Source organism: Lethenteron reissneri, chromosome 1 (assembly GCF_015708825.2).
Source record: "Lethenteron reissneri isolate LAM-NWPU_2019-01 chromosome 1, ASM1570882v1, whole genome shotgun sequence".
NCBI lineage: Eukaryota > Metazoa > Chordata > Hyperoartia > Petromyzontiformes > Petromyzontidae > Lethenteron > Lethenteron reissneri.
The window spans coordinates 6,711,882-6,723,155 of record NC_083779.1 but is presented as its reverse complement, the minus strand read 5'-3'; the positions used below and the strand labels follow the sequence as shown (position 1 = coordinate 6,723,155).

At 47.0% G+C, this 11,274-nt stretch overlaps 1 protein-coding gene across 1 annotated transcript; it reads left to right on the top strand.

Annotated features, from left to right (window-relative positions):
• The first annotated feature begins 634 nt into the window (after positions 1–634).
• Positions 635–3,172, top strand: LOC133351751 (zinc finger protein ubi-d4 B-like). The gene has a single exon (XM_061567268.1). The coding sequence runs from the start codon at positions 918–920 to the stop codon at positions 2,124–2,126; it is 1,209 nt and encodes a 402-aa protein (XP_061423252.1). The 5' UTR covers positions 635–917; the 3' UTR covers positions 2,127–3,172.
• The last annotated feature ends 8,102 nt before the right edge of the window (positions 3,173–11,274 follow it).

The window sequence follows — 11,274 nt, the reverse complement described above, 5'->3', positions numbered from 1 at the left end:
AGCGTGTTTACATTATTTTATTTTTATTGGTGTGCTTTTTTCCTACTTTTTTTTTCCCTCTTGTAAGAAAAGAAAAACCAAGGACTTAAAATAATTGTACTCTCTCCAGGGGAGCTTTGGGTGGGCAGAAGTAACAATAATTAGCAGAAGGTGGTCATAACACAGATTTGACCATCTTTATATACAATTTTTTTACGTTTCTTGTTTTTTTTGGTAAATTTTTTCCTGACTTTAGAAAGTAGAGAGGTTTGCTCTCGTAGTTGTGTGTGACATCTCACACACGTGAAGATGTCCACCCGACCCACAACAACGTACGCGAAAGCTACCGCACCTACGCAAGGCCCGTCTCTGGGGTCTGCAAGGCGCCCTGCAGCAGCACCCGGAGCCTCCACGGGAGGCTGGGATCCGCTGCCCGGCTTCTCACGATGTTCCAATTGAAGTTTACGTGGATGCGCTGCGCGCCATCGTGCCAGGGGGCTCGATAAGGTACGCCTCCAAGGTGAGCGGAAGAGTGGTTTTCTTCATGGAGTCTGAAAAGGTGGCAAATGCCGCCATGGAGAAGGGGCTGACGGTTGGCGATTGGCACCTTACCTTGAGCCAATGTCATCACCATCGGTACGCGTGATCGTATCCAACGTCCCCCCCTACATTCCCGATAAAGACATCCAAGATCACCTGGCTAAGTTGGGCACGCTGACTTCCAACCTTCAGCGTGTGCCTCTGGGCCTCAAAAATCCTGCCTTGAGGCATGTCTTGTCTTTTAGAAGGCAGGTCTACATGCTGGTGCCCAATGGGCAGCTTGAAGAGGGCTCCTTTGTGGTCATGAATGGAGGAAGGGCCCATAGGCTGTTTTACTGCAAGGACGTGCTAAAATGCAACCTATGCAAAGCAGAGGGGCATGTTAAAAACACTGCCCGATGACAGCAAATGCCCAATCTACCAGCGAGACAACGGTGGAAAAGGGTGATAAAGAGGCACACCCAACAAGTGACTCAGGAGAGGGTCCCTCACCACGGAGATCACACGAGGTGGTGGTAGACCCTGCTCCAACCCCAGCTACTGCCATGGAGACCGAGGCTCAGCCAGCCACCCAGCCGTCATCGGCAGCCGGACCTCTGAAGAGGAAATTTACGGAGGACTCGGCTTCATTATCTCCGGAGACCAGTGGGGATGAGGTCAGTCCCTTTAAAGATCTCCCAGAGTTGGAGTCGGACATCGCACCGACGCCTGAGGGAGATGCGGAGAGCACTGGTGGCAAGGACGAGGTCTTCACCATCCCAGATGCCCCTAGAAGTGGGACACGCAGAGGGAAGAAGCCCCGTGCAAGAACCAAGCTCAAGCGCAGGACGCCTGATGAAAATCAGGAGCCTGAGATGGAAGTGAGGGAAACCGCAATCTGCGAAGTGGCGAAGGACACAAATGAAGAGGGTCGCACTTCAGACCTCGACGACGTGCCCAGCGAGGGGGCCGAGGGCTCCCAGGAAACGCGAGCAGCCAAGAGCACGGAGGAGCCCACACAGGACCCCGGCAAGGCAGCAGCGGGGACCAGGAAGAAGAATGAAGCAGCAGCACAGGAGGATAAAGGCAAGCCGTTTGCATGCGACCTTTGCAGGAAGCGGTACAAGAACCGCCCTGGGCCGGACTGTCATTACACGCACAGCCGCTTAGTGGATGAGGAGGGCGAGGACAAGGACTCGTGGCCCGCTACACCTGTCACGCGCCGCTCGGAGGACCTCAAAGCCAAAAAAGGTCCTGATGGGCTGGCAAACCCTAGCAACTACTGCGATTTGGAGAACAAGGAGACGGGACAACCGGAAGAATTGGTTTCCTGCTCCGATTGTGGAATTTCTGCACACCCGTTCTGTTTGGAGTACACTTCAAACATGAGCACCGCCATCAAGACTTACCGTTGGCAGTGCATTGAATGCAAGTGCTGCAACATTTGCGGCGCATATGAGAATGACGACCAGCTGCTGTTTTGCAATGACTGCGACCGTGTTTATCACATGTACTGTCTCAGCCCTGCCATGTCTGAGTACCCAGGGGAAGGCTGGAGTTACCGCCTTTGCCTGGACTTACTCAAAGTAAAGGCATCTAAACCAACCAGTCATAAGATGGGATCCTAGATGCCAACATTCTTGAATGATAATTCAATTCTCAAGGGCATACCCAATTATTAAACCCAAGTTTGAGCTACGGGTTGTCTCCTGTTGTAATTGGTATCTTTTGAGTGTAGCTGAGAACCAAGAATGTAATGTCCCTAATGTATTGTTACAGGTAGGGGTTTTGTCACCTATATGGATGGGTGTTCGTGCAGCTTGACGACTGATCCATAGAAATTCAGCATGGGCATTGTCTCTGATTGCGCGCTCGGAGGAGGTAAACAATGCAATCATTTTCTAACATTGTAACCATAAATGTCTTATTAGTGGAGTATTTTATATCACAGGGGCCAATAGAATCTGAGTAGACCTAATGTACAACAACCAGATCCTATGTAATTTGTGTGTATATGCGCCAAATTTCGATAAGTTTGTTGATTTTATTTTTATGACCAAAGGCACAGGAGTAGGGAACGCTGCACTAACCCCTTGGTATTGTACATTCAGTGCATGTGGTGTTCGCGTCCATTCTCGTGGCACAAGGCTATCGCGGAAGAAGCAGCACTGTGCGAGCTATACACACGCAGGATGCTTGCGTTCGCCAGACTTTAATTTGCATTTGTCTGAGGTGACATATATTAATATGAGATTCACCGTTGCCTGGAGAAGTCTCACAAAACCATTTAAGACTGCTGTATCCAGAACTAGTTCCTAAACGCTGCTGATGAAAACATACCCCAGTTTGATGCAGTATGCCCCATTTTCAAGTGAAATGGAAAGAGTTGGTACACTCGTAAATGTGTAACCTTTACATAAATAAGTGTTAATTGTACACCTTGTGTGCAAATTATGAAAACACACAGGCGTTTGTGATTCAGTCAATACCGCAACAATTACATTTGGATTTTTTTACAATTGTTCACACTGAAAAATGTATGGTTTAACTTTGCAATATTTCATTTAATTACGTTTTAGTGTTGGAGTGTAATGGTGTACTTGTGCAAGTTTTCTACACGGAACACGACTTTTTTGTATTGAATGCCAAACATTGTTAAATAAACGCTTTGAAAAAAAAGGAGGGAGGGGAGTGTTGTGTATATGCCCCCTTTTTATTTTTTTTTAATATTAATTTTTTTTAAGAATTATTCTGCCAACATAGATAATATCGTTTTTTTTAATAGACGCGGCCACGTGGGAACGAACACGCCCCCACACTTCCACAGAGGCCCCCACACTTCCACAGATGCGCGCATACCTCATTTCAAAGGAGAGAGGACATGAAAGGGGGGGCAATAAGGTAATAAAAACTCCCCTAAATTCACACAAGAGGAACAAGGGAGGGGGGGAATTGCAGGCGGGGGGGGGGGGGGGTCAGCAGGACATCGTTTTGTTAAAAAAAAAACCACAGAACCAGGCACCATGGAGTAAGAGATAATTATATTCTGAACAAAGATAAGCCGGGATATCAGATTAAATAATCACAAGAAGTCAAATAATAAGTACGGAATTAAAGTAGAAGAGGAATCAAGGGCGGAGAAGGCTCTCAAAATTAACCAAACACAACACCCATGGGAAGCGAGCAACACGGCCGCCTTTGTCTTTCCGAGAGGATCTCCACACACAGGCACCAAGCTAGGAAATGACACCCATAAAGGGGGCAATGGCTCAAAGGAAATTAACACGTCTTCGAATAAATAAGCGCATGCGCCGGGTGCTCCCACCGTGGAAACAACCGCCTTTGTCTCCCCACAACACGGACAAACACGCACGCGAAACACACGGACGGACACACACACGGACGCAGATGGTCCACCCCCACAGGAAGGTTTTATGACACAGCTTTTGAACAACTCGGGAAGCCGAGTGGAATTTTCCGATATAAACCGAAGGAAAATCCATACAACTCAGATCGACAGGGGCTCTGGCCTCCATCACAGATCGTCAGGGGCTCTGGCCCCCATCACAGAGATCGACAGGGGCTCTGGCCCCCATCACATATCGTCCGGGCTTCGGCTCCAACACACATATCATCCGGGCTACGAGCCCATCTTCGGCTCCACCACAGATCGACAGGGGCTCTGGCCCCCATCACAGATCTCCAGGGCTGTGGCTCCATCTCTCCTTGTCGCCGCCAACGAAGAAGCTCCTGTCATTCAGAATGACGAGGTTTGCGGAGTAGCGACGCGTAGCTAAAAGCCGAGGTCTGCACCACCTGAGAAGAATCGCTACTCTGAGTCGCAGAGCTGCGAGTGAAGCCAACAAAGACGCCAACGTCCACCCTGCCACGAACGAAGCATCGCTCCTCGTCAGAGTGACGACCAGCGAACAACCCGCAGGAAAGGCGGAGATCGCTGAACGAGCGACAACGAGCGACACCTTGCGCCACCGAGCGACACCGAGCGACACGAGCGACCGAGCATCTTCAAGGACAGCATCGTGCCAACTCGTCATCTAGCAGTAGAAAGAGAGAGCGCACGAGCAGCACCAAGCCCCGGAACCATCAAGCGCCAAGCAAGCAAGTTTCTTTAAGGAACATCGTGCCAACGCCGCTCAATCCAGCAGTGGAGAGAGAGAGAGAGAGCAAAAGCCGAGCGACACGCCGAGCGAGGGAGCAGCAGGAGCTGTTCGTATCCTCCCACACCACACAAGCTAACGACACAATTAATATTACGAGGGGACAACGCACACACAGCACGCACACGAATAAGACTTTCAAAAAGTGATCTTTGCGTTTCAAAAGGGTTGCCATTTCGAGGTGGTGCGTTCAATATCAACTGATCGTGCAAAGCAGTTGCTGCCGTCGAGTTGCATGAATAAGAAATGTTTTAGTCATTTTCGTTAACTGCATAATTTCGCCAATGAAGAAGTATTTTTAGTCATTCTATTTAGTTAATTGCATAATCTTGCCCATGAATTATTGACGCATGTTTAACCTGCATGATAGAATGTCACGTGCTTGTTAGAATAAAATTGTTATCACAGAAGCATATTGAGTGTTCTTTCCAAGTCCATGCAAAACCATCTTATTCATAAGAGCTGTATCCTGCGATGAGATATGAAAATGGAGACCTAAAATATTATAACACACACTAGGATAATCGGTAAATGAATCTATGATAATCGTGTTATCCTGATTGATAACTCTGGATAAACGAAACTAAGCAAATTATCATAACTGCACACATTAACATAATCGCAAGCCTCCGCATAAATTACTACGATTATCATAATTTATGCATATAATCACACGCATTATCATAATTTATGCGTATTAATACACACATTATCATAATTAATGCGATTTGCGCATTTTTCGGAAAATTATTAATTTTTATTATTTTCATCAAAATTTCATAATCCGACACATACAACATAATGGGTGGCGTCGTCCGGGATCTCTCACAGACAGTGTTTTGCATGGATGATGGAATGAATCACTTCGTGTTAACCAGAATATCAGGATCGAACATTGCATGGTAATTGTGAACGGGCGGAAAACAAAAAACGCCCTCTAAGGTTAAAACCCAGAATAGCAGGTTAAAACAGAGACAGTGGAATTAAGATAATATCGTATCAAACCAATTGCATCCTGTGATAAATGGTGTTAGAGGTACGCACTCTGAATCGGAAAATAACAGATAGCTCGAGTCGAATTGACTACACTCTGTGAGATAATTGTTTTATATGCACTCTGAAAGGGAATGTCAAAGTAACTCCCGCCACACCTTGAGATGCTGGGATTAAGAATAATTTTTGAATGGGTTACGGGATACGGGGAGCTCGTATTTAAACGTACCGACCAATCTGTTACAAAGCAGTACAGTCAGAGAGACATATGGGAAGGGAGCTGTATCGATAACACGAACACACCTCGGGGGAAACTAATTGACTGGATAAAATGTAACGAAGGCGAACACGATGCAAAAACTGCAGAGAAGGCAGGACAGGACTCATTCCTTCTCACACAGGCATACAGACAGGGATTGTGGAATGAGGGAAAATTTGGAAAGGAAACGGGAGAGAAATCAGTGCTCGCGACACCAGCGAAACTCACAGACGTGGATCCACAGAATAAATATGGAAGTGACATTAAATCACACTCTTGGGTACGTGGACAGAGTCCAGGGATTGATCGCACAAAAATTATGGATATCGAACAAAAAATCATTGACAAAGGGAAACCCTCACAATTCGAGAGAAGGGATGGAGAGATACATATGCAAACAAAAACATGTGAGACTGACAACTTCACAGATAGAGGGAGGAAAAATGTTAAAGTAAAATCGCCAGGACATGGTACACTAAGGGCAGAGGCAAAAACTGAAGGGAAATGGCAACACGAGCGACACGGCACTGGGCGCGCACACAGAAAATGCACACCACTTAAACACAAGCGACACAGCACAGACCAAAGTGACAGATTGCCTGATGATAACTTGTTTGATGATGACGCTGTCGGCAATCAACTTTCGGAATACCTATTCACCAGTAAAACCCTTAAATTGATGGACAAGGCTCTAGTCAGAATTCCCGATTTTGACCCCCACAATAAGACTATGGATATCCACACACATATCGCGACCGTAGAAGAGGAGGCAATGATTAGAGGGCTGAGGAGACGGGATGAAAAAGCGAGTTTGTTGAAACGGACCTTACATAAAGAATCCATTCCATGGGTAAAGTCACTGCCACACAAGGTTAGAAATGATTTTAAACAACTGAGCCTGGCAGTGATTCGGAAGTTTGGAGAATATTCGACACTCACTGAGGGGTTTTATGCTGTAAAATCGATGACCCAGGGCATGGACCAAGATCCACGTGACTACCTCGTCCAATTTAAAAGAGCGTATTACGCAGGCGATGTGAATCAATACCACGAAGGAGATAAAATGTTCAAAATTATGTTTTTTGAATCCTTGAGCCCAGAGATTACAGAAAGGGTGAGAATGGTTTTGAATCCAGAAACCGCATCCTTACGCCGCATAGAGAGCAAGGCGTACATGGCATGGTTATACAGAGCTAAGAATCATAATTCGGATCCAGAACACAGGGAGAGGGATGAGGAACCCAGCCTCTCAGAGAGGAATAAAAATCACCGAGCAGTCCCACAATGCAAGACGGAGCAGAAACGCACGCACACATGGCAAAATAACCCAGAGAGAGGTTGGCACGAGAATGAGAGCGGCACAAAGCCGAACATTCAGGAGAATCGCAGGAGGGGGAGGTTCAGAATAGAACCATACCAACACCCCATGCCACGACACACACAAGATCAAAATTACCCACAAAGATGGCGAGGTAACAATCCAGGAAAAATTTGGCACCCAAATGGGAGAAATACTGGGCTAAAAATGTACGAGAATCGCAGGAGGGAGAGGTTCAGAGCAGAACCATATCAACACCCCATCCCACGACACACGCAAGGTTCAAATTACGCACACAGATGGGAAGATAACCACCTAGCGGGAAGGTGTTACACAGACCGCGGAGGTATGGATGCGAACATTCAGGAGAATCGCAGGATGGGAGGTCAAACACAATCGATCCAATTCCGACCAATTCCTCCACCGGCTATACCAGGAGGGAATAGAGGAATAACACAGAATGCGGTCCAAATACGTGATGAACCATCCACAGTGAGTGCGAGCGAGCGGCCAACACGCGCCCCACCCGCCGAGGTGTTAAACCCTGAGCAGGCTGCAAGTGACAGGGCTGAATGGAAGAGTGATCGGACGGTGGATAGCAGACAGCAGAGACAAAGAGAGAACACAGAGACACGCCCTGAGGAGCGCAGGCGTGAGCCTTTGAATGGAAAATATCCAAGGGAAACCAAAAATTATGTGGATCGGAGTGCTAAAATGGAGACGAATGTCCATGACGTATCGGGAATGGTGTTGAAATCCAACACACTCGTAAAAACAAAGAGGGCAACATTACGAAGGACAGAATTAAATCGACACACTGACTCGGCAAATGTGCATGTAATCGCAGAGAGAGCGAATGCCACGAACCAAGTGTCAAAGTGGGTCGTGTGCGCGAATTCTGGTTACGTGCAGCACAATTTTTCACCACACACTCCCACGACGCGAGAGAGTGAGAGAGGAAACTACAAAAACGAACCCGAAAACCGTGATCAAATTATCAAAGTGATAAGTGGTAAACCAGGCAACATGAGGAAGGTAACGCATAAATGCGTTCGAAACCGCTACCTAGCGTTTCCCAGGATTTAACAAAAACAAAAATGAATGTTCGTCAGAGTTATGATGTATGAGAACCGATGTAACGCAATATCGATGTTAACGTGTGTTATTTTCTTTGCTTAATTCAAATGTAACCAGGATTTAACAAAAACAAAAATGAATATTCGCCGGAGTTATGATGTATGAGAACCGATGTAACGCAATATCAATGTTAACATGTTGTTATTTTCTTTGCTTATTTCAGATGTAACCAGGTTAAGATTGTAATACGTGCACGCGCGTCGTAAGAAATAACCGCCGAGAGTAAGGGCGGCTGATGGGATGCATGACATAAAAAGGGGGCATTACTTTGTTTGAAAATTCGCCAGTGGCCAAATCGACCCCTGATAATTTTCAAAAGGGCGGACTGTTGTGTATATGCCCCCTTTTTATTTTTTTTTAATATTAATTTTTTTTAAGAATTATTCTGCCAACATAGATAATATCGTTTTTTTTAATAGACGCGGCCACGTGGGAACGAACACGCCCCCACACTTCCACAGAGGCCCCCACACTTCCACAGATGCGCGCATACCTCATTTCAAAGGAGAGAGGACATGAAAGGGGGGGCAATAAGGTAATAAAAACTCCCCTAAATTCACACAAGAGGAACAAGGGAGGGGGGGAATTGCAGGCGGGGGGGGGGGGGTCAGCAGGACATCGTTTTGTTAAAAAAAAAACCACAGAACCAGGCACCATGGAGTAAGAGATAATTATATTCTGAACAAAGATAAGCCGGGATATCAGATTAAATAATCACAAGAAGTCAAATAATAAGTACGGAATTAAAGTAGAAGAGGAATCAAGGGCGGAGAAGGCTCTCAAAATTAACCAAACACAACACCCATGGGAAGCGAGCAACACGGCCGCCTTTGTCTTTCCGAGAGGATCTCCACACACAGGCACCAAGCTAGGAAATGACACCCATAAAGGGGGCAATGGCTCAAAGGAAATTAACACGTCTTCGAATAAATAAGCGCATGCGCCGGGTGCTCCCACCGTGGAAACAACCGCCTTTGTCTCCCCACAACACGGACAAACACGCACGCGAAACACACGGACGGACACACACACGGACGCAGATGGTCCACCCCCACAGGAAGGTTTTATGACACAGCTTTTGAACAACTCGGGAAGCCGAGTGGAATTTTCCGATATAAACCGAAGGAAAATCCATACAACTCAGATCGACAGGGGCTCTGGCCTCCATCACAGATCGTCAGGGGCTCTGGCCCCCATCACAGAGATCGACAGGGGCTCTGGCCCCCATCACATATCGTCCGGGCTTCGGCTCCAACACACATATCATCCGGGCTACGAGCCCATCTTCGGCTCCACCACAGATCGACAGGGGCTCTGGCCCCCATCACAGATCTCCAGGGCTGTGGCTCCATCTCTCCTTGTCGCCGCCAACGAAGAAGCTCCTGTCATTCAGAATGACGAGGTTTGCGGAGTAGCGACGCGTAGCTAAAAGCCGAGGTCTGCACCACCTGAGAAGAATCGCTACTCTGAGTCGCAGAGCTGCGAGTGAAGCCAACAAAGACGCCAACGTCCACCCTGCCACGAACGAAGCATCGCTCCTCGTCAGAGTGACGACCAGCGAACAACCCGCAGGAAAGGCGGAGATCGCTGAACGAGCGACAACGAGCGACACCTTGCGCCACCGAGCGACACCGAGCGACACGAGCGACCGAGCATCTTCAAGGACAGCATCGTGCCAACTCGTCATCTAGCAGTAGAAAGAGAGAGCGCACGAGCAGCACCAAGCCCCGGAACCATCAAGCGCCAAGCAAGCAAGTTTCTTTAAGGAACATCGTGCCAACGCCGCTCAATCCAGCAGTGGAGAGAGAGAGAGAGAGCAAAAGCCGAGCGACACGCCGAGCGAGGGAGCAGCAGGAGCTGTTCGTATCCTCCCACACCACACAAGCTAACGACACAATTAATATTACGAGGGGACAACGCACACACAGCACGCACACGAATAAGACTTTCAAAAAGTGATCTTTGCGTTTCAAAAGGGTTGCCATTTCGAGGTGGTGCGTTCAATATCAACTGATCGTGCAAAGCAGTTGCTGCCGTCGAGTTGCATGAATAAGAAATGTTTTAGTCATTTTCGTTAACTGCATAATTTCGCCAATGAAGAAGTATTTTTAGTCATTCAATTTAGTTAATTGCATAATCTTGCCCATGAATTATTGACGCATGTTTAACCTGCATGATAGAATGTCACGTGCTTGTTAGAATAAAATTGTTATCACAGAAGCATATTGAGTGTTCTTTCCAAGTCCATGCAAAACCATCTTATTCATAAGAGCTGTATCCTGCGATGAGATATGAAAATGGAGACCTAAAATATTATAACACACACTAGGATAATCGGTAAATGAATCTATGATAATCGTGTTATCCTGATTGATAACTCTGGATAAACGAAACTAAGCAAATTATCATAACTGCACACATTAACATAATCGCAAGCCTCCGCATAAATTACTACGATTATCATAATTTATGCATATAATCACACGCATTATCATAATTTATGCGTATTAATACACACATTATCATAATTAATGCGATTTGCGCATTTTTCGGAAAATTATTAATTTTTATTATTTTCATCAAAATTTCATAATCCGACACATACAACAGGAGGGAGGGGAGGGAGGGAGGGAGGGAGGGAGGGAGGGAGGGAGGGAGGGAGGGAGGGAGGGAGGGAGGGAGGGAGGGAGGGAGGGAGGGAGGGAGGGAGGGAGGGAGGGAGGGAGGGAGGGAGGGAGGGAGGAGAGATAGAGGCCGTTGCGGTGTGGTGGGGTCTAGGAAACTTGTGTCATTGTTTCAGCTGCCGCGTCTGGAGATCGAAGCGACCGGCCGATTACGCAACTGCAGAGTCCGACGTAAATCGGAATTAATCGATTCTCGCCATTACTCTA

Excerpts from the sequence above, each read along its gene's own strand:
- LOC133351751 (XM_061567268.1), top strand. The coding sequence starts at position 918 with ATGACAGCAAATGCCCAATCTACCAGCGAGACAACGGTGGAAAAGGGT.